The 23,836-nt window shown below is 43.5% G+C and overlaps 1 protein-coding gene and 1 pseudogene across 1 annotated transcript; one reads left to right on the top strand and one right to left on the bottom strand.

The window, feature by feature from the left end:
• Positions 1 to 1,335: 1,335 nt before the first annotated feature.
• On the bottom strand, positions 1,336 to 2,829 carry LOC133890213 (glutathione S-transferase T3-like; annotated as a pseudogene).
• A 2,903-nt stretch (positions 2,830 to 5,732) lies between these two features.
• LOC133890477 (shugoshin-1-like) lies at positions 5,733 to 10,247 on the top strand. Its single transcript, XM_062330854.1, has 17 exons — positions 5,733 to 5,950; positions 6,048 to 6,205; positions 6,335 to 6,372; positions 6,477 to 6,585; positions 6,955 to 6,978; positions 7,078 to 7,146; positions 7,229 to 7,276; positions 7,369 to 7,471; positions 7,666 to 7,726; positions 7,833 to 7,949; positions 8,035 to 8,188; positions 8,286 to 8,348; positions 8,434 to 8,478; positions 8,563 to 8,662; positions 8,940 to 9,000; positions 9,260 to 9,376; positions 9,469 to 10,247. The coding sequence occupies exons 1-17, from the start codon at positions 5,935 to 5,937 to the stop codon at positions 9,749 to 9,751; spliced, it is 1,566 nt and encodes a 521-aa protein (XP_062186838.1). The 5' UTR covers positions 5,733 to 5,934; the 3' UTR covers positions 9,752 to 10,247.
• Positions 10,248 to 23,836: the final 13,589 nt, after the last annotated feature.

Genomic DNA, 23,836 nt, shown 5'->3' with positions numbered 1-23,836 from the left:
GGCTCGACGTTCTTTAGGCGTAGGTTTGTAAATGAAGCCACATCTTTAGAGTTTTCTGTTAATATTGATCGTCGTACCTACGGCTTATTCTTCATCTCCAAACAGGTTTAGAATGAGGCGCTCTCTCTTTTTGCGCATAATGCATGCTGTGGAGCATCATGATGACTAATTTGTCCAAAGGAGAAATGCAGCTAGATAACTTGGGTTAAGTGCTTTATAGAAGATTACTGCAGCATTCATAATGCTATCTTATGGAGTTCCGGCAGATGTTATTGATGCCCAGGTTCGTATTGCAGGAAGTACCATTATAGAGAGTCTGAGAAGGTTTGTCGAAGCTGTTATTGATGTATTTGGGGATGAGTATTTGAGAGCACCAAATGAGAATGATATTGTTAGACTACTTGCAATAGGGGAGGAAAGAGGTTTTCCGGGTATGTTGGGGTGCATAGATTGCATGCATTAGAAGTGGAAGAATTGCCCCACATCATGGCAAGGCATGTATAATGGCCATATGCGTGAGCCCACAATCATTCTAGAAGTCGTTGTTTCAAAAGATCTATGGATTTGGCATGCTTTTTTTGGTTTACCTGGATCTCATAATGATATCAATGTGCTTCAACATTCCCCACTCTTTGCGAAGTTAGCAGAAGGGCAAGCTCCAAAGGTGAACTACACCATTAATGGTCATACTTATACAATGGGATATTATCTTGCTGACGGTATCTATCCTTCATGGGCCACCTTTGTGAAGACCATTCAGAAGCCACAAGGCAATAAGAGAAAATATTTTGCCAAAGCACAAGAAGCAGTTAGGAAGGATGTGGAAAGAGCTTTTGGAGTTCTGCAATCTCGTTTTGCCATTGTACGTGGTCCTGCTCATTTTTGGGACCAGGATATACTTGGCCAAATAATGACTGCTTGTGTCATCATGCACAACATGATCATTGAAGATGAGCGAGGTGAAGCGCAAGACTTACAATTTGATGGCCTAGGAGAAACTGTGACACCATCCCATAAACCCACATCAAAACTACGTGAGTTCATTCAAACTTATCATGACATCACAGACAAGGAAACTCACTCTCAGCTTCAAGAAGATCTAATCGAGCACCTTTGGCAACGTCATGGAGATCAGTATTAATAATGTTTGAGTCCTAGTCTTGGTTATGTATGCATGTACTCTTGTATTCGGTGTGCAACTTTGAGTTCAAACATTCCAATGGTTCTAACTTCCCAATGGTTCAAAGTTCCTAACATAAATTCACACACAACATAATAGTTCAAACATCCCAAATATTACACACAACCAACATGAACATAAAATACAACATAGGGCTCCATACAAGATCAACGTGAGCCACTACATCGGCGAGTCATGATCTCATTCTGTAAACTCATGTCGTACCGTTGTTGTGTCTCGGACATACCAGTAATGTCAATAGCCATAATTCTCTCTTCTTCTACCATCCTCTTCAATTCTACCTCTTGCTTCTTTACCTCGAGTTGTTCTTTCTCGGTTGCAACTCTCACTTGCTCTAGTGCTAATCTCTCTTGTTCTATTGCAACTGATTATTTGTATCTCTCTTGTTCAAGTGCAAATGCTTGTTTGTATCTCTCCTCTTTCTTGAGTTCTTTCTCCGCATCCATCTCTTTCTTCTTTGCCCACAGATTATCCATTGCATCTATGAATACATCATCTCCACACCGGCATAATTTTTCTTTCTCTTTTTTCCTCCCCAATGGTCATCTTGACATCTCATATTCTGGAGTTGCTGCTCCACTATCATCTAGTGTACTTGGAGTAGATGTACCTGGACTTGAATTGATGGTGGTCTTTTGTTTCTTTTGAGAAGATTTCTGAGATGAGACTTGAGCCGACCTAGCAACCCACTTTGGTTGTGTTCTTAGGAGATTCCAACAATGCATGTACTGAAATGACTTATTGTTCTTATCTTCGGACTTGAAGAGAGTACATGCCTGCAAAATCTGTCAAGGAAACATGTCACATTAAACTGACATAAAGTAATTGAGTCATAAATAAAATTAAGGAAATATATTCAAACCTTATCTTCAATTGTAACTCCGCTTTGCCTTCGCCCCTCAATCCGGGAAAGACAGCCAGCAAACTTGTTTACATTTTCTTGAATATAAGACCAACGATGCATCAGGGAACTTTAAGTGCGATCCAAATTGAAGTCTTTGTTGGAGTGGAAGTAGTCATGAATTCGCTTCCAATATATAGACCGTGATTGGTCATTGCCTTGACCAGCATCCATACTAATATTCAGCCATGCCGACACTAATAATTCATCTTCCTTTTCGCTAAAATTCTTCAACCTTTTCTGGTTTGGTCTCACAGTGGGAGTCAATTCTTCAACTGCTGGTAGCTGCTCCTCAGAGGGGCTAACCAATTCATTGTCTTCATCCTAATCTAGTGAATGGTTGTCACTAGACAACAAATTAACATAGAACCCGCCCATTGTTCCTATCAAATGCAATAAGATGATGATTAGCACATCTATAGCAACCGATGCCTTCACTGATCGCTCTGATGTAACAATAGGCAATCCACTACATGAGCCAATAGGTGGGTGGTCAAACAAACCACGGGAACAGGAGTATAAATATTTCCCCAGTTCAACAACAACAGCTTTTCATGTAAACATAGTAACATTCAGTCATTCACAAGACCTACTGAGCTAGCTTAGCTTATTCACAACATTCAGTAATTCACAAGCTGTGTAAAATCAGACATTTAGTCATTCACTAGATTACTCACAAGTTATCTTATTCACAACATTCAGTCATTCACTAGCTTAAAACCTGCATTCAATCTAAATACACATTCCCTTAAAACCTACATTCAGTCATAGCAGTGCACACAATGATTCGGTCATTCAATTGCATGAGGCTAAACACATGTCTTAAAGCCTAAATTGCAGCAGGTTAAACACACATTCCCTGCACACATTCAGTCATTGCAGTGTAACAAGAACCCAATACAACATTCAGGCCATGACTGATTCAGGCTAAACACACATTGCATCATTCTAATTGGCTAAACACGCATTACAAATCCTATGTTTACATAGCTTCAAAATCAAACTAGGACTGCTTCAACTTCAAAGTCGGCTCATCTGAGGCTGGGCGCTGGTGGTTGGTCATGGCGTGTCAGTGCTCACCGACTCATGGGCAGCCGGGCGTCGGCCAGGACAGCAGATGCCGGACGGGGTCTTCGTCTCGTCGGTCGATTGACTCGATTCTAAGATTGCTGCGATGGTCGATGTCGTCGTAGCCTTCTTCCTCCACAGATCTCCCAGCTTCTAGCTTCCACCACTTGCCACACCGGCGCACGCCAGCCTCCACAGAGCCGCCACCAACTGCCGGATTTGCCGCCCTCCGCCGACCACCCGTCTGCCGCCCTCCTCGGACCAGCTGGCCGCTGCCCTCGCCCTTGCACCGGCGCTAGCCGACCTGCGGGGGGTGCGCGAAGCTGCTGCCCCCTCCGGCGAGCGTGCAAAGGAGGCGCGCGCAGCGCGTGCCGAGCGCGGGATGTGCTGATTTCGCCGATTGGGAGCTGGTTTGGGGATTGCTAGAACATGCGAGCCAGCCGGTGTTTTTTGGACGTAGCTACTTTTTGGGAACGCTGTTGGGCTTCTGTTGGAGGTGTTTTTTCAACCATGTTCCTAAAATATAGCTATTGGGAACGTTATTGGGCACCTGTTGGAGTTGCCCTTATCTAGCAAGGCTACATCTACTGCATGCACACTGTACTTTTGACAGGCTACATGGATCAAGCATTTGCCCGTGAACAAAGGGGCCAGCAGCTATTTTCACGGAAGATTTCAATCTTGCACATCACATTGGTCCCAAATCGTGGCAAGAGTAACATTATCAGCCAGCAAACTTTGTGCGTTTAGGTGGGATGGGGTCAATACATTATTTTAAATGCAGGAATCATGAAGGATGAACTCATCCCGGTCGGAAAAAGAATGAACACATCTCAGCACTTGATCATAAATTGCATTAAAAATATTGTGAGTTATATATCAATTCCTTTATAATAACCTATCTCTTTGTTCAAATAAGGTTTTTGGACTGAAACTTATCCTTATATTGTGAGTTATATATCAATTCCTTACAAGGCTAATCACGATCTCAAAAAAAAAAAAAAAATCCCTAGGCTAATCCCACAAGTTGATGAGTCAATTTATCGAGTGTATTGCAACAAAGTTGAGCCAAATCGCGTTTCTCTAGACTCTGTCATCAAAATTCATCGAAAATACACTTCAGATTCCCATTCTTCTACCTAGTTTTTTTTTTTCGAAAAACGTCGCTAGGGCACGATTAGTTGTCTACACCGGCATTTGGCACACATCTGTTCATGTGACTTTGAGATGTTTGATTATTTGCACGAAGATTTGATTTCAAGATGAGCGGTGCAAGATCCCATCTAGAAAAAAAACCCTGACTTTGGGTTGTTTGGTTTATTGCACGAAGGAGCCAAGAGGTGCAAAATCCCTCCTAGAAAAGCCCAAGGGAAACAAGAGAGAGTTCCCATTCCCTGTGACCCTCTCATCTTTGGCATGAGGAGAACAACACGGGTAGAGAAGTGTGAGACTCATTGTTGCAGCAGTAGGGAGGTGACGGATGCCGTCAGTGCTAAGAACAAAGCTCGTGTTGCCACAAAATCATGCAAAAAAGTTGCAAAATAAGTAGGGAGGTAAGTTTTGTATTTTTTGGCATTAGATCAACCAAATACTAAAAAATTAACTAAATACTCACTCTGACCTACCTAAGTTAAAAAAAAACTAAACAGTGACCTAGAACTACCTATAAGGTAGCTACTTACATCTCTAACTATAAGCGAGTGGAGCGAAAGAGGGAGGCATGATGAAGAGCAAAGAGCGAGTGGAGCGGAAGATGGAGGCATGACAGAGAGCAAAGCCTGAGTGCACATGGATGCCAACAAAGCGGCATCAGTAGACATGGCACATGACTTTTGCATACCGGCCAAGCGGAGTAGACGATGGAACACCATGATTGCCGTAGCGGATCAATTGACGTGTCAAAAGGATTCAAATGTGAAAATTATGTAAAACTCTTTAAAAATCATTTTGATAATTCTGAGTCTAAATAAGTATTTTAAAAATTGATGTTCTTATTTTTTCTTTCGAATTTACTTTAGTGCGCTGGAGGTTCAAAAAGATTCAAGGAATTATTTGAAATTACCAAAAAAAAAGGCAAAATGCATAGGCAATATTAGGCCATCTATAACTATTTTTCCTTCATTTCATTCCCTTTCTAATTCTCTTATTTGTTTTCATTTTCTTTATTTTTTCTTATATCGAATAACTTAACTTGAAAGAGATTCGTAAAGAAAAATGAGAGATAATCTTAAAGTGAAGTGAAACGTGAAAGAAAACCATTTAAACGTTAAATATAACGAGATTTCTTCGTAAAGGAAACGTGACTCACAAAAGAAAACTGTTAGAGATGATCTTACTAATATTATTTCTAGTACCCGGATGGCATGGTGTTTTCTACAGTCACATGCAAAGGAATAAATTTGGTTTTTTTTTGAGAGAGGAATCGATTTCTACTCGTTTTGGTTTTTGAATTCTATGAATTCTATTGGGCCACCGCACGGCCTGACAGCCTGGCCCCACTCCTCCCCAGCCCAATCAGCGCCCCCCCCCCCCCCCTCCAAAATTCGTCCCGCCGCGCGCAGCGCGCTGAAATCGAATCCATTCCCGTCCCCTCCCCTCCCCCGCACCGCGACGCCGTCGCCATCGCCGCCGTCGGATCCTACCCCCGCCGGAACGCTGTCTCCCTCCTCGCTCGGCCGCTACCTGAGCCCCTCGCCATCGGGGCGCGCACACCTATCCCATTCGCCCCCGTGGGTGCGCACAATCTCCGCTCCCGCTGCCCTCCATGGCTGCCGCCTCCGGTAAGTCCTCTTCCCCCGCTTCGATCCCGCTCCATTTCAGATTTTGCCCCTATACACGTCGCGCTATCTCAGATTTGAGCGTTCCCACATTAACCAGGAGGAGCGGCGCTCGGTGGCCCGCACCCGAACCCTAACGGCGATGGCCCCAGGCTCCGGTCGCCGCCGGGGAAAGGGAACCCCGTCGCTCTCGCTGACATCACCAACACCGGGAGGCCCAAACCCACCAGATCCATCAGCGTCGCGGACGTCGTCAAGGTGAATTTCATCGCTTTAGCTCGAACAAGCCAGCAGCCCTATCTAGGTTAATCATGCCATTTCAGTGCGGTTACATTTTCTCTTTGAAAAGCTCTTCTCGGGGCTCAATAGTTGCTCGCTTGGTCGCAGGAGAACGCCAAGTTGCTTCATCAGCTCAACGAGAAGATGTATGTCGCCTGCCTCTGCATCCCCACCTTGTTCCTTTGAAAAGGGGAGGGCGAGACTGCTGTTTCTTTATCAAGTGTTATTTTGCTTGGCTTCTTCTTTGCAGAAATATCATCGAGGTCTGCAGAGTTGAGATGCACAAGCTCCGACTTGCGCTGCAAGCATCGTGCCAGCAGAACCTGCAGCTCGCGCAGACCAATTCTCGGATGCTTGCGGTTCGTCTACGTCTCAATCCACTCCCTGTCTCACCATAGCTGACTAATTTTGATCTTTTGCTCTTGTGATGCTGCTCCTTGGTTGATGATCCAGTTCGATGGCATGCTTATTTTGCGAGTTATACCTGTGCACCACAATAATACTAATTAAAAAAACAAAGTGGTACTTTTTTGAGGGGTTCAGATTCAGTTTTCCCAAACTATGTATTGAATTAACTCAATTAAGTTGGATGTAAAAAATTGGTAAATTCTGTACATCTTTCTTTATTTTATACTTAGGAAATAAATGAAAGCGTCAAGAAAAGTCGATTTATTTTATGGTGCAGCATAGAGCGCTGTCTAATCTTTCTGTTTTGCGTTTCATTGCAGGAACTAAATATGGGGAAAGATAGAGTAAGCTGTCCAGTTTCTTTTGTGTTTGAGTTTCTTCGATTATCAGTACTCAGTATGGGGATTGTTGATTTGGGAATTATTTGCGGATATGATGTGTAGCTCAAGGCATTGCAACATGAGCTTTCATGTACAACAGCACTGCTTAAAGTGAAGGATTCGAAACTTGAGGTAAGCAAGAGCATGGCTGAACTCTGCTTTTTTTTTTTTTATAATAGATGCCATGATTTTTTTACCCATGTACTGTTTGCAGAGAAAGAATAAGACTGCTAATCAACGACAGCAGGAAGTGAATTCACAGGTGGGTACCAAATTCATAAGTAATATGATTCCACCATATTAATCTACAACTATTTTAATTCTGAGATTGTTTGAGATCTATAATGAAATTAGGAGGCCATGAAAGCCGTACCTTCCAAGGTTGCAGCTGTTGAGGCTCATCAAATTGATGGTTCGGTCACCAGTGCTGTTGAACACAATTTGGTTGAATCTCAATGTAAAGCTTACTCTTCTTTCTCTTTTTTTTTTGTGGATTTTTTTTCTGTACTCAGCAATCATTTCAACTATTGCACTTTAAGGTTCCAAACTGCCTTATTCAACACAAAGCATTGTTTTCCACATCTTTTATTTTTCCTTGAGTGAGCCACTAGTTAGGTTTCTAATCTTTTCTTGATGTCAATTTCTTCTCAGCTGCTGTGTCATCAAATACTGTTTGCCAAGAGGCACCACAAGATACAACAAAGAAGAGCTGGTATGCTCCATCTAGTTACTAAGGTTCAGGATGCAACTGCAACCAAATTCTAGGTAGCATGATTCACCCAAGCGGATATCTACTGATTCAGAATTTCTGTGAATAGGGGCAGAAATAAACGGAAGTCAGAATCAAGTGAATGTACAAAGGACACTAACATCATGCAGGAACACTACAGACCTCATTTGGAACCTATTATATCGTTGGGTCATGAAGATCCGAGGTATTTCTTGCTTATGGAATGTGTCCTTCACTGCAACTTTATCTGATAGAAACTTGTTACAACTGTTGGCTAATTATATGACCAGAAAGCCTCTGCGGAGAAGGTCTTCTAGACTGAACCCAGGATCTTGTGAAGTCACAGAAGCTCGCAAGATGTTGCATGAGGAATCTGTATTCCCTTCAGCTCCTTCCAGTTTAAGTGTTCAAAAACACCATGGACCAAGCACTGGAAAAGACACAGTAAGATACCATTTCATATATTTTTCCTGTTCCAAAAAAGCAAGTGAATTACAATGTGGTTCTGATCTGGTGCAATATTTGCGGATATATTGTGCAGGGGAAGTCACTGCAAAATGAGTGCAGTGCAATAGTGCATGAAGTAATGGTTTCAAAATTCAAGGTATAGTAATGTTGCAGTTTGATTCAGCTTCTATTTATTGATGTTAATATGTTATCTTTTGACCTCTGGCATCTGATTGTATCAGAAAATGGAGATAAATGAGCTACCACAAAAGGAAACAAATTTGAAGGTAGGCTGTACAGATTTATCCATTTGCCCATGAGGAATCTTAATAAATATTATGAGGCTCCTTGTTTCCTACAATGTTATTCAGGAGATACAAGAAGCATGTTCCAGGGTTCCTGGAGTTGAGGCTCATCAAGTTGGTGATAAAGCCAACAACACCAAACGGGACCATTTGGCAGAAACTCAATGTAAAGCCTTCATCTTTCTCCATTTTCCTAATATTTCTTATATACCACTTATTCAGAATTTTCCAGTTAGTTTCAGATGAAACAATTCCAATATGCAAGAAAGTTTGAATAAACACACATTATTGTCTATTAATGCTCATTAGTACGAATTGTATGCATGGTATTTAATCTTAATCTCCAAGGATAGTGTCCAAACTGCATGTTAATTGCTGCATCTTTCTCTGAATGTGATTTTTGAAGAAAATGTATCTTCTTTCAATGTTATGTCCTTTTGCAGCCTCTCTGTCATTTAATATAGTTGAGGCCCCCAATCCACCAGAAGACACAGGTAACAAGAGGTAAGGTTCAGCCTTTTTATTGTTGTTTAAGATGCAAGTGCAGCCAGGGTTGGGAAAAATGGCGATTACTGGGCTGTAACTGGCTTTTGCCAGTTTTCACCACCTAAAGGCCCTTTTGGGTGGGCTGGGATATGGCGGGATTGATTTCGGCCCATTCAAATGAGACCTAGAAGACTTGCAGAACTCTGATTGTATCTCAGTAGTACTTCACACAATCAACTCAAGCAATATGCTGTTGAATCATAAAGTTTGTGTGCAGGGGTGCAGATACACATAATTTGAAATTATGTGAGAGTGGAGAAGATTCAGCCATAGACGATATAAATGCCAAATGTGACTCAAGTACTAGTGAGCCATTGCGTCGTGAAGAGAAGAGGTTAGTCTTGCCTGCTTACTACTTCCTGCCTTCCACCAATGCAATTGTCTCCAATTGGAACATAACAACCATGGTTGGCCTAAATTTTTCAGAAACTCTCAAAGTAGAAAATCTGCAAGATTGAATTCAGTATCCTCTAAGGACGTGGAGAGCAGCACTTTTAAGACTCTGCACGAAGATATTATTGCTCCTCTGGCCTCTTCCAGTTCAAATGCCTCGATGGAGCATAGGACAAATCAGAAGCAGGCTGATGGTTGCTCCTCAATGAAATCTACCAAAGGTCCGGTGGCAGGGAGGAGGTCACTGAGGCAGGCTGCTGAAAAAGTCGTCTCTTACAAGGAGATACCCTTGAATGTTAAGTTGCGACGACCTTAACTACCACTTAGTACTTCCAGGAGAACCGCCCATTGCACTGCGTTTTGTGTTGTAGACATGTTGTAGCTTGCTGTTTTTGCCAACCTTAGCAGGTAGGGCCCCGTTTGTGTGCCCCAAAAGTAGGCACTGACTGCATATCTAGCTCTGCTTCAAACCGACAATCGGAAATGTTGCAGCTTCGTCGATATCGGTTGCAGCGATTGTTCTTGTTCTGATTGCGTTGCAGTGCACCTAACGCTAGCGAGATATGTACCACTTTCTCCTTTTCTTCTATTTGAGTTGTTTTGACTATTATTGTTAACTGTCTGTAGTATGATTTATGAATAATGATTGGCGTGCATTCTGCGATCACCCCTAATTTGGTAAGCTTTTGCTATGCTGTACCCCTCACAAACTTTATTTGTCCACGTCACATCAACATGGCAGCTTACCTATATGCTGCTCTTGTACGGGTTTGTTCTTGCTGAGAAATCAGAAATTCTGTTTTTGGTTTCCACTGCACTTTTAGGGCAACTAGGGTGCTATTTGTGCCCTACAATTATGTGAAATCTTTGCTTGAGATACTTTAGCTGCCTTATGTAATTTCTTACAAAGGTTCCAAAAGTACATGAAAAACTTAACATTCTGCTGCTTTCGAAGAACATATAATCTCACCAACCCTCCTAATTCTTTTTTCTCTCTATGAACATGCAGAACTCCCAGTGTAGTGTGGGTTGAGAAAGAAGTATATCATCGGCAATGAACTCAGATTCCTTACCATTTCCTATTTTCCACAACCAATTGAATGACCTGCACAATCCGGTGTCTAGATATTATGATACATATGTTTATGTTTGAAAATACAAGATGACTGTATTTTTTTCTCAAATACGTAAGAGGACTACACATCATTGTATTAAGTAGGAGAAAAAAACAGAAAGTTTGAGTACAGACGCAACATGCGGTGTCGGACACCCCCACTAAGCGGCATCAAAGTGCTGCGAAGATTAACAAACTACTCCTAGATAAAATGACCTAAGTGATGTGCACCCGTCGTGAACCATAGATCCGCCTCCATCTTGATCCACTCGAGGAGCTGCGGCACCATTGAGGAGTGATGATCGAAAAGCCTGGCGTTGCATTGCTTCCATAGATGCCAAGCTACAAGCATGAAGAGCATGTTGGTACCTTTCCGCATAGCCGCCGGCTGCAGGGAGACGATGTGTGTCCACCAGTCTTGCAGGGAGGCTTCTGAGAGGAAAGCGCAAGCACGATGCGCCCACGAAAGAGACTCCCACCAGATCGACTTAGAGTAGGAGCACTCGACAAAGAGATGGTCCGATGTCTCAAGCTCCTGATCGCATAGCCAACAAGTGGAGTGAGCTTCCAACCCATGCTTCGGGCACCTGTTCGCCGTCCAAATATGTTGTCGTGACGCAAGCCAGATGAAGAACTTTACTTTCAGCGGCGCCCATGTCTTCCAAATCTGGTCGGCTCCTTGGTAGCGAACGCCACCATGGGGAAGCATGTCGTAAGCCGATTGTGCAGTGTATATCCCATCCGTGGTCCAACGCCAGACATAGACATCATCACTTTGCTCCTCCAACTGGATCTTCGAGAGCCGAGTCCAGAGCATGATGTACTCCATGAGAGCTTGCACGGTTAGTGCCCCATTTATGTCATGTATCCACTGCTGGCCATGTAGTTCTTGTGCTACCATCTGAGTGAGAATAGCATGACGGATGATCATCGCCCAGAGTGCAGGCGCCATAGACTTGATCAAGTGCCCGCCGAGCCAAGCATCCAACCAGAAGAGAGCATGCTCGCCATTGCTAAGTAGCACAAAGATGGAGGCATCAAACAGTGCTTGAACCTCAGGCTCAACCTGTAGTTGCAGTGTCGACCAAGCCCCATCCGATCAGTTTTTTGTAGCCAAAGCCAGCGGAGGCATACACGCTGGCAAGCCTGAGATTGGGAACGCTGATGCCGCCAAGCTTCATTGGCCTGCAGACCATGCCCCATGCGACCGCACACTTTCCCTGCACCGACGCATTGGTCCCCGTCCAAAGAAATTTACGACGAATTGCATCAATTTCTTCAATTACCCAAGTGGGCAGTTTCTCCACCATGAGGGTGTAGATTAGCATGGATGAAAAGACAGATTTCACAAGGATTAGACGCCCAGTCTTCTGCAACAGAGGCCCCTTCCATGACGGTAACTTGGCGGCGAAGTTCTCCACGAGCGGGGAAAGTTGAGCTTTTGAAAGTTTCCTGGTGGACAACGGGAGTCCTAGATACTTGATCGGGAATTGCGTGATCTGACACTAAAAGTTGACTTGAATTCCTTACAGTGCCTCTTCACAGCCAAAGATTGGAGTGATGGAACAATTGTCCAGATTTGTCATTAGGCCTGAGGCGGCCCAAAGATGTCCAGAATGCTCGTGATCACTCGGGCTTCTTGGAGCGTCGGCTAGGCGAAAAGGATCACATCATCAGTGTACATGCTACATTGGTGCCTGATCACCAGATGACCAATAGGTTGGAGGAGGCATCAGCGCTCACCTTGGCAAAGATCCGGTTAAGGACATCCATCGCCAAGATGATAAGCATGGGAGACAACGGGTCGCCCCGCCGCAAACCGCGTCTGTGACAGATGAGCAGACCTAGCTGACCATTGAAAGTAGAATCGCGATCCAGTTCCTCCAACGCTACTCGAAACCCCAAGCTTGCAGAACCTCCAGCACAAACGGCCATGCAACCGTGTCAAAAGCCTTGGAAATGTCCAGCTTGAGCTGCAACTTGGGTATTTTTCGTTTCATGAGTAGCTTCGCAGATCATTGTACCAACTTGAAGTTGTCTTGAATCGATCAACCCTTAATAAATGTGTTTTGATTGAAGTGGATGAGCTTGCCAAGGCACAACGCGAGGCGGTTTGCCAGCATCTTCGAGACCAACTTAGGGAAGCTGTGTATCAAACTAATCGGTCGATAGTCCTTTAGGGTTGCGGTGTCTGTCCTTTTGGGTAGTAGGGATAGCAGAGCACCATTCAAGCAGTGCAAATGCCACCCATCTTGTGCGAAGAAAGCACCAATAGCCCTGACCACATCACCCTTGATCACCGGCCAAGCAGATTGGTAAAACGTGCCGATGAAACTGTCAGGCCTAGGTACCTTGTCCGGTGGCAAATCATGGATCACACTCCACACCTCGTCCTTGGTAAATGGTGCCTCGAGGCAGGAAAGGTCACACGGTGAGATCCCCAGCGTGTCCAAGTTAATCGTAGATGTTTTGTCCACCTCCACACCCAATAGCTGATCAAAGTAGCACTAGAGAACATGCGCTTTCTCCACATGACTGTAGACCGTGTGGTCTCCAGCCCGTAGGTTGGCGATATGGTTCTTTCGCCGCTGGTAACAAGCGTGCAAGTGTAAGAAATGGGTATTAGCATCGCCCTCCCTCAGTTTCTTGATCCTTGATCTTTGTTGGGTGATGGTACGCTCCAGGGAAGACAGTCCGAGATAAAGACACTTCAGTTGCTTGCGGAGCTCGAACTAGTCATTAGAGAGCTTCCTACTGTCTTGCGTGCGATCAAGCCTCATAATCACCTCCTTGGCCAGAAATAGCTGCATCTTGACATTTCCAATTTTCTAAGCTGCCCAACTCTAAAGCTCTCTCGCTGTGTTATGGAGGAGATAGTCGAGACGCTAGAAAGGGTCACAAATAGTCTCCGGGCAGTGCCAGCCCCGTGCAATGGCATCGAGAAAGTCATTAAATTTTGGCCAAAAGATTTCAAAGTGAAATCTTGGCTTGGTTATAATGGGCACATTACATTAGAGTAGAAGGGGGGCAGTGATCAGAGATGTCCGTCGATAACCCTTGAAGGAAGCAGAAGGGAAAGAGCTCCACCCAGTCTAATGTGGCCAGCACACAATCAAGCTTGATGAGTGTCAGATTGACACGCTCGTTACTCGAAGTATAGGTATGGACGTGCAGGTGCATGTCATGTAATTCAAGTTCATCGACAACTTGGTGCAAACGCATCATGTTGTGCTGATTGATGCACGCGTTGTTCTTGTCCGTCATGTCCAAGATCAAGTTGAAGTCGCCAACAATGAACCAAGGTCTAGGGCAAGCGCCCCGAGTAGCCGGCAACTCCTCCAAGGAAAGATTCTTATCACTATCATCCTAAAGACCATATACTGAAGTCAGACACCAAGCGTGTTCTCCGGTGGGGAGGGAAGTCTTGGCCGTGATAGAGAAATAGCCAATCTGCACGGCGGACATGGTTGTGACGTCCGAACGACAGGCAATCAACACACCACCCCGAGTGTGGCAGGCCAGAAAATACACAAAATCTTTAAAATTGGACCCAAGCATCAAGAGTACAACGCCAGATGTTATCACATCAAGCTTAGTCTCCTAAAAACATAGAATTGGTGCCCCGGTGTCCTCGACGAGGAGACAAACAACGCCACGATGGGTCGCAAAGTTAAGACCCCAAACGTTCCATGAAAAGATAGCAGTTTGATTCATCCAAGCAAGAACAACAACCGCGGTTTGCAGCCATGCACAACAACTGTGGCAGTCAGAGAGCCGGTGATCCAACAATGAAAGAGGTCTTGCCGAGGGAAGGGAAGAGCTCTTTGACTGCCACCAGATGCTTGTCACTCAGTTCCATGTTGAAGAATTCCTCATAGGCCTTCCTCGCCACCTTAGTAACTGGTGCAGTCTCGGAGAGGATGCCGAGGCGACGCATAAGCACGACCTTAGCTTGCCCGCTTGCAGGACCGAGAATGGCGACTAGAAGGGGGTGAATAGGTACCTCAACAAATTTCTTTCAAAATAGATGGTCTTCTCCTATTTTGTCACCCAATGCACCTCAGAACAAAGCGCAACATAAAACATAAAAACACAGTGGAAACACAGAGCTCAACCCGGAAGATCCAGCTAGAACAGAACATAAACTCAAAGAATTCAAAAATCAAACTTGAAGATCCAATCAAAGGTGGGTCTCATAGTTGGAATCGAACACTAGATTCCACAGCAAACCAATCCATAACTCATACTCACATAAAGTTTGGAACTTGAGAAGAAAGATTCAAAAATCAAAGATAAGGTCACCGGTTGAGGAAATTCTCCAAGGTTATGATCTAGGGGGCAAGAGAGTTCAAGACCCATGAGTATACACTCGTATGTGATTTTTATGCCTCCAGTAACAAAAAGAATGACTTCACAAGGTGCTGAAAATTCAGGCCAAATACCAAAACAAAAATCACAACGAAACACTAAAAACTTGCAAACTTGAAAGGGAACCAATAGAGGAAAACTAGAAGGGGGGAATTTAACCATATGCAAAAACATAAACTTCATTATTCAAAGAGATCAGTCCTATTTTAGGTATATTACAAAGATTTTTCACTCAAAAACTCTCATCTAATATATAGGCTAAACACTCATACTTCCTCTCCTCTAAAATCCTAGGACTAGACTCTCAAATGAGTGGTACAATAGGCTCAAATGGCTAGTTCACCATCTCCCATAGCGCTACCCCTCATTTATAGGTTTAGAAAACTTGACCCCTAAGTTTTCTAGCTTTTTCCCAAAATACCTCTCTCTTGTAGTACATTTCTACCCACCACCAAGGGTATTTTGGTCTATTTTTTCTACATTCATCAGACGGCCTTGACGCCTTCACAACTTAGCTTTGCCTTGACGTAAGCTTTACGATGGTGTCACGTACTCCTCCAGTCCTCCTACGGTTTTGAGGCCAAACCGCGAAACCCAAACACGCTTCTCAAAGAGTGACTAGCCGCCACTTGCTTCCTCCTGAAACAAGCACTCTGATGATGACGTATGTCCTCCATCTTGCGATGTTGATCATTGGCAAGTTTCTCTCGCTCCTGATCCCTTGGGCCGCCTTATCACTTGCACCAACACCCCCTTTGCTTGACTTTGTCAACACGTCGTCTTTATCCTCCGTTTCATGCTGTGCTTGACCTCCATGTGTACAATTAGGATCACCGTTGACTCCACCCGGTCCTCCTTGATCGTCTGGCACCAAGCACCTGCTTAGCCCCGATCACCCGCTGTCGATCGCCAAGTTGCATCTATCACCTGCACACCATTAACAAGCAAACATATTTCTCCACACTCCAAAACATCTCTAGGTTAACACAAAACTAAAAACTTCAACTCAGAGCACATCCTGCAGAAAACGTGAACACCAGATGTTCCAGTGTGCTTTGCTCTTGAACACTGGACCATCCGGTGAGTGTATCACTATATGTTCCAGTAAAATTTTGCTCTCTACAAGAAAAGGTCTAGTGAAAGCTTCCGGTGATCTCATGTCCATCAACGGATAATCCGGCTTGTGTCAATCCACCAAACCACTCTTCTGCAACCTCTCTGCAACAGAAGGTCTAGTGCATTCTCTGGTGTTCACAAACTTAGCACCGGATCATCTTGCACACATATTCAAACTTGGCGCCAAAAATCTCCTCGTTGCAGAAAATACTCCGGCGCTCTCTAAGTCCATCACGGACAATCCGATGTTTGCTTCCATTTTTGCTTCAGCACTGAAAATGCTACGGTCCTCACTTCACCATAACACCGAACTATCCGGTGTGGTAAAAAACCCACACACATGATGTTCCGGTGAGGCATAATTAACTAGACTCTGAAATAGTCTGCTCCAATTCAAAATTTAGTTATCCATAAACAAGATCACACACAAACAAGCTCATGCCAACCAAAATCATTTCAAATCTAACATTGTTAATGACTCATCACATGCAAACCATGACACATTTTAACTTGGTTTCTTAATCTCCTCCTTGATGTGTGCGTTGACAACCCTCAAAACACAAAGATTTGGGTTTGAAGAATTGAAGTACATCAAAGTGACCAAAACTCAAAAAAGAGCAAAAACATGTCACTTGGCATAAGAAGGATTGCAAAAGGCCGAAAAGAGGCAAAGACAAGTCAAAACCTCAAAAGAGCAAGAAAAACTCAAAAACTCAAAAATAAATGCTCCCCTCGATGAATGCACATTTTTTTATTTTTCTTTGAGGTTTGTTGCAAACATTCTCATTTCTCTTCGGTTGAAGCATATTTATGCATATTCTAATCTTTGTGCATATGATCTCCCCCTTTGGCAATGCAAACATCAATGATAAAACATTATGAACATGTAATCCTAAATGAGATTTTACAAGTATACCACAAAACATTTGCAAGAGCTAGAGACATCAAAGGGCTATGGAGAGTTGAAAGTGGAGCTCACAATTGCACAAAGGCTCAAAAAGATACAGTGTCACAAGAACATAAAGCTACATAAGCTAAACCCGAAGAATTGGTTGGCGTATTTAATTTCACATAGCCGAATCATTTTCAAAGTGACCACCACATAAGCATCCACTCATGCCGAGGCAATACAAGCATTAAGAACTAGCCAATTTCAACCTCAAACTAGGCAAACAAGTGTTCATGACAATAGGCTTTGCAAACGCTCACATATGAAATCAAAACTTAGATTGATCAAGTGATTAAAAAGAATTAAACAGTTATGCACATTTATTTGAATTTTATTTTATCCTCAAGTTGCGTCTTATCCAAGCAAAGTCTCGCATGACTGGGTACGACAAACACCTTGAGGCTTTAAGACAATCATATTGGATAACATTTAGCACAAGAGACTTGATTTTTCATGATTATTCAATTCGCACAAGTTATCAAGATGGTCATAAGATCAAGTTAAGTAGTTCCTTTGCAATACAAGGAACACATGTTCCCCAAGGTTCTATCACGAGTTAAACATTTAACAAAGACAAAAAATATAGTGTAATGTTCCTCAATCCACTGTCTTGAACCAAGAAGATCTAAAGCAAGATATTCATCAAACTAGCCTTAACACAAGCATTGACTAAACCTAAGCAATTACGAACATGGTGATCAAAAATGTAGTATTTCATAGCATACATGATTCATAAAATTGTCAAATTTCATCTTAAGGAAACCAAACTTGCTTGAAATGTATCATGCCAAAGTATCAAGAAGAGCCTAAGATTAAAAGATGGCTCCACAGAACTACTCAAACTTAGTCCAAATTCAAGTCTAGCAATCAAAAATGCTAAAGACATACAAGTTAAAGCTCAACTATTATGATTATCTTACATAATAAAATGTAATGCAAATGTAGCAAAAGTAAGATGAAGTATGTACAAAGGACAACTCCCCCTCACATATTGCCATAGGGATGGCACACACCAAGCTCTCCTCTCAAAGAGGCAAATCTTATAGCATATAGAGGCTAGAAAGCAGTTAAAGTGGAAGTAAAGGCTGCAGGACCCTCTGCTGGAGTAGAAGAAGCATGAGTCAGCTCTGGAGCAAGTGTAGTCGAGGGAAGTAGTGGATCATCCTCGTCATCACCAAGAGTTGGACGGTCGCCATCTACAAAGATGTTTTCGCTCATCTCCTGATCACCTGCACACTTAAAGATAGAACTAGCACAAGGGGGTTAACTCATCAAAAGTCACATCACATGATTCCATGATTGTATTAGCATCAAGATTGTAAACCTTGTAAGCATGGCTATGAAGAGAATACCCTAAGAAAAAGACATCGGAAGAACACGACTCAAAATTATCAAGATTGCCACGCTTTAGGATAAAGCACCGACACCCAAAAACTCTCAAATGCGAAACCTTCGGCTTCCTCCCAAAATGCAACTCATAAGAAGTTAAATTCAAGATCAAGCGCAAGAAAATTCGATTAGAGATGTAGCACGCCGTGCTAATGGCCTCAGCCCAAAACTTCTAGGAGTCCTATGCTCATCGAGCATCATCCTAGCCACCTCCACCAAAGTGTGAATTTTCCTCTCAACTACACCATTCTGGTGAGGAATGCATGGGGTAGAAAATTGATGCTCAATGCCATACTCAAGATAGAAAGTATCAAAGAGATAGTTCTTAAACTCGGTGCCACTATCACTACAAATTGCTTTCAATGCACCAGGGAGTTCTTTGAACAATCTCAAAGTCAAGCTCCGAAAGTTTGAAAACACTTCATCCTTTCTCACAAGAAAGAAGACCCAAGAGTAACGAGAGAAGTCATCAACAATTAAAAGAACATACCACTTCCCACCCGCCGAACGAACCCGAGAAGGACCAACAGTATCCATATTGGAGAAGTTCTGCCGGTCATTCAGTCATCACTAGATTGACTGGTGGGTGAGAGGCAGCAACCATCTTGCCATGCTGACAAGGAGCACAAACAAGGATTCTTCTTAGACTTGAGCTTGGGCAATCCTCGGATAAAGCCTAGGGCACTCAAATGTGTAATCAAATCAAAGCTCATATGCCATAGTCTCTTATACCGCATCCAAAGCTTAGAGAGGGTTGAGCAATCAAACACTGAGGAAAACCAAGAGACTTAGAAAAATCAGCTCCAAAAACTCTCCCAACTCAAGAAATCTTGCAAGTCAAAGCACAAGAAGAATCAAGAACTCGAGAAGTATTTCATTTGAAATGCACTTCCAAGTCCTCATCCAACAACTGAGATACAGAGAGAAGTTTGTATCCCAGATGCTCCACCAAAGCTACATCTTTGAGAGTGAAACTCTCATTCACCCTTACCATACTTTTATTTTTCACCCTTCATTTCCGATCATCCCCGAAGTGATGTACTTGTGTCGCTTCTCGGGGATGAGGCTGGAGGACCATGATGGATCTCCGATCATGTGGCGCAAACAACAGGAGTCAATGAGGCACTTATTCTCCAGGCCTTCGCCTGCCATCTACATATGAGAAGAATAATAGGTGGATGTCTTAGTACTGGGGTTATACAAAAACCTCTTGGGAATTCAGTACCGGGTCATCCGCCCTCAAGTGGTAAAAGCAGGTGTAGATAAAACATGTCTAGTACGTTGAGGGTGAGTACCACGATGAGGAAAACGTGATCCACCAAAGCGCTAGGACTCAAAGCCTCTTACACATGGACAAAAACTATATGAGTCAAGGCAAAATCCACACCGAGCAACAGCTCTAGGAAGAGATTGAAAAGCGCTAGGGACTCATGTGTGAAAGTGAGGAAAAGGCTTATGTACACTAACAGAGGGGCGGTACATGTCCCGGGTACTTCACTCCCACTCTCTCTGGCAGTAGGTGCAATGGTAGCATCTCTTGGGAACTCATCTACCGGTCACTCGGGGCTCTCTCATCTTAGGTTGTGGAGCTCTATTGGGTTTTGGGGCAAGTTTTTGCTTTGTGGGTTGAGGAATGTGTTTCTTGATGGGTTGTGGTGTGGTCTTGATTTTAGACTTTTCAGGTTCTAGGGTAGTAGGTGTGGTGAACACAGTCTTACTCTCCTCACTGTAAGCCACCCTCTCAAAACCCAACCCAAGAGCTAAACCTGCCTTGTCAATACACATCTTAGTCTTGGCCAAGATAAAATTTATTTTCCCTTTGTCCCGTGAGAACTTCTCCATCGGAGAAAGGAGGTACTCATTCTCAGTCAAAAGCTTTTGAACTTTCCCTCTAACCTAGCTGAGTTTGTCCTAAAAGATGGTGCATGTGGAACAATTTGGCTACACTTCCTTAGAACTCCTAGCACTCTCCAATCTAGACTCTATCTCCTTCAGGTGCTTGTCTTTCGGTTCAACATTGTTTGCAAGCAAAGGATAATTCTTACAAGCACATAAGAGAGTAGACCTAGACTCTTCCTCAAGGAGCTTCTTCTCGGCACTCTCAAGCTGGTTGGTGACTTGAGCATGCACATTATGAAGCTCGGCAAGTTCAGCCATGACAATCAGACAACTCCCACACTCCTCAACATCAGGCCTAGAACTAAGCAATGCAAGTTCAGTAGAGAGAGACCCATACTTAGACCTAAGATCCTTCAACTCACGCACAACTTTCTTAAGTCACCTATCTTGGCTAACGAGAGCATCATACAATGTATTGACTTGGATGGAAAGCTGGTCGTAGGAAGGCAATACCTTGGAAGGATCCAGCTCGGGGTCGCTATCGTCGTTGTTGTCGTCCGCCATGAAGTAGAGGCCGATGAAATCCTTGGCCTTCTTCTTGTTCTTTGCTTGTGGTTCATCCTCCTCCGAGCTCTCCTCCTCGCTAGAAGAGGTGTCAATGTCACTAAGAGCCACCATGAATGCTCTAGAAGCCGTTTTGGCCACCTTCTTGACCATATTGTCGTAGTTCTTTTTGAAGAATGGCTTCTTGTTCTTCTTCTTATGCTTGTTGTAGTCATGGTCGCCGTCCTCCCTCTTCTTGAGCTTGGGGTAGTCCACCTTGAAGTGGATAGTGTCACCACACTCAAAGAAGGCACGAGAACCACCCCTCCTCCGATCTCGGCGATTGTTGCAGAAGCGGGTGAACTTTTTCACAATCAGTGCAAGGTCCTCATCATCCAACACATCCACCTGCTACTCTATGATAGAAACCAAGGAAGACAAAGCAAATCTAATTGATGAAGTGTTAGCACAAGAAAAGCCAGTTGCAGACTGATTGCCACCACTAGGTCCAAAAGGCAATGCCATGTTATGAGACATGGGATTTCCGAGACCGATCCAAGCCACTTTGGCTATCTCGGTGGACTTGAGCTTGCTGAAGAGCTCATCACAAGTTAACGTGTGGTAACTTGGAGACTCTTCAATGCTCGAGATCTTCACTTCCCATATGCTACGGTCAAGAGCACAGAGAAGCTTAATTGCTCTCCCATGGTCAGAATAGGGCAAAATACCACTTGATCGAAGATTGCTAACAATCCCAACAAAGCGAGCAAACATCGCATCCAAAGACTTTCCGGGGCCTTTCACAAACATTTGGTATTCTTGGTTATATGTGCTTTGGCATATGGTCTTAATCTGATCAGTGCCTTCATGAAAGATACTTAGAGTATTCCAGATCTCCTAGGTAGTACGGAGGTGCTGGACCCTGTCAAACACATTCCAACTCAGGCTAGTGAACAAAATATTTCTGGCCTTGTTGTTGGCCTCATACTGTTCGATTTGAACCTGAGTCGTGCGAGCAGCAAGGATCTCATAGTTGGAATTAACTACTTCCCATATTGCACTTCCTTAGCTTAGAAGATAAGCCTCCATGTGCATCCAGTACAAAAAATCACGGCCATCAAACATCGGAATCTTCCCTATGTCACCTACGAATCACAAATCCAGTTAAGGTCAACAAGTGATTAAACCGGCTCTGATAACAATGGTAGGATCGAGAATGGCAATTAGAGGGGAGGTGAATAGGCGCCTCAACAAATTTCTTTCGACATAGATAGCCTTCTCCTATTTTGTCACCCAACACACCTCAGAACAAAGCGCAATACAAAACACAGAAACACAACAGAAACATAAAGCTCAACCTGGAAGATCTGGCTAGAACAGAATAGAAACTAAAAGAATTCAAAAACCCAAATTGAAGCTCCAATCAAAGGTGGGTCTCATGGTTGGAATTTAATACTAGTGTCCACAGCAAACCAATCCATAATTCATCCCCACACAAAGTTTGGAACTTGAGAAGAAAGATTCAAAAATCAAAGATAAGGTCACCGGTTGAAAAATTCTCCAAGTTGATAATCTAGAGGAAAGGGAGTTTAAGACCCATAAGTATACACTTGTATGTGATTTTTATACCTCTAACAACAAGAAGACTGACTTCACAAGATGCTGAAAATTCAGCCCAAATACTAAAACGAAAATCACAACGAAACACTGCAAACTTGCAATGGAACCAATAGAGGAAAACTAGAAGGAGGGGAATTCAAGCATATACAAAACATAAACTTCATTACCCTCAAAGAGGTCAGTCCTATTTTAGCGGATTACAATAATTTTTCACTCAAAAACTCTTATCTAATACATAGGCTAAACACACATCCTTTCTCTCCTCTAAAACCCTAACACTAGGCCCTCAAATGAGTGGCACAATAGGCTCAAGTGGTTGGTTCACCATCTCTTATAGCCCTACCCCTCTATTTATAGGCCTAAGAAACCTAACCCCTAAGTTTCTTAGCTTTTTTCGAAAATACCCCTATCTTGTAGTACACTCCTATCTACAATCGAGGGTATTTTGGTCCATTTTGTTCTCTATTCATCGGATGGCCTCTGCACCTTTACGACTTAGCTTCACCTTGATGCAAGCTTTACGATGGTGCCACGTATTCCTCCAATCCTTCCATAGTTTTGAGGTCAAACCGCGAAACCCTAGCACGCTTCTCAAAGCATGACTAGCCGCTACTTCCTTCCTCCTAAGGCAAGCGCTCTGATGATGACACATGTCTTTCGTCTTGCAATATTGACCGCCAGTAAGTCTCTCCCGCTTCTGATCCCTTGGTCCGCCTTATCACTTGCACTGGCATCCCCTTCGCTTGACTTTGTCAACACACCATCTTCATCCTCCGTTTCATGCTTTGCTTGACCTCCATGTGTACAGCTAGAATCACTCTTGACTCTATTCGGCCCTCCTTGATCATTTGGCACCAAGCACCCGCTTAGCCCCAATCATCCACCATTGACCGCCAAGTTGCATATGTCACCTGCACACCATGAAACAAGCAAACACATTTTTCCACACTCCAAAACATCTCTAGGTTAGCACCAAATCAAAAAATTCAATTCAGAGCACACCCTGCAGAAAATGTGAACACCAGATGTTCCAGTGTGCGTTGCTCTCTAACACCGGACCATCTAGTGAGTGTAGCACTATCTGTTCTAGGAAAAATTTGCACTCTGCAAGAAAAGGTCTGGTGGAAGCTTCTAGTGATTTCATGTCCATCACCGGATAATCTGGCATGTGCCAATCCACCGAACCACCCTTCTGCAACCTCTCTGTAACAAAAGGCCCGGCGCATTCTCCGGTATTCACAAACTCAGCACCGGACCATCCGGCGTACATATTCAAACTTAGCACCAAAAATCTCCTCTCTGCAGAAAATACTCTGGCGCTCTCTAAGTCCATCGCCGGATATCTAGTGTTTGCTTCCATTTATGCTTTAGAACTAAAAATGATCTGGTCCTCACTTCACCGTAACCCCAGACTATTCGGTGTGATAAAAAATCCACACACCGGATGTTCCGGTGAGGCATAA

Source organism: Phragmites australis, chromosome 14 (genome assembly GCF_958298935.1).
Source record: "Phragmites australis chromosome 14, lpPhrAust1.1, whole genome shotgun sequence".
In the NCBI taxonomy this organism is placed as follows: Eukaryota; Viridiplantae; Streptophyta; class Magnoliopsida; order Poales; family Poaceae; genus Phragmites; species Phragmites australis.
This window is presented reverse-complemented; position numbering and strand designations above follow the sequence as displayed.

Bases quoted from the DNA above. Each gene is read 5' to 3' on its own strand.
- LOC133890477 (XM_062330854.1), top strand. The intron at 7,727-7,832 runs GTATGCTCCATC...TTCTGTGAATAG, and splicing joins GATACAACAAAGAAGAGCTG to GGGCAGAAATAAACGGAAGT. The intron at 9,001-9,259 runs GTAAGGTTCAGC...GTTTGTGTGCAG, and splicing joins GAAGACACAGGTAACAAGAG to GGGTGCAGATACACATAATT.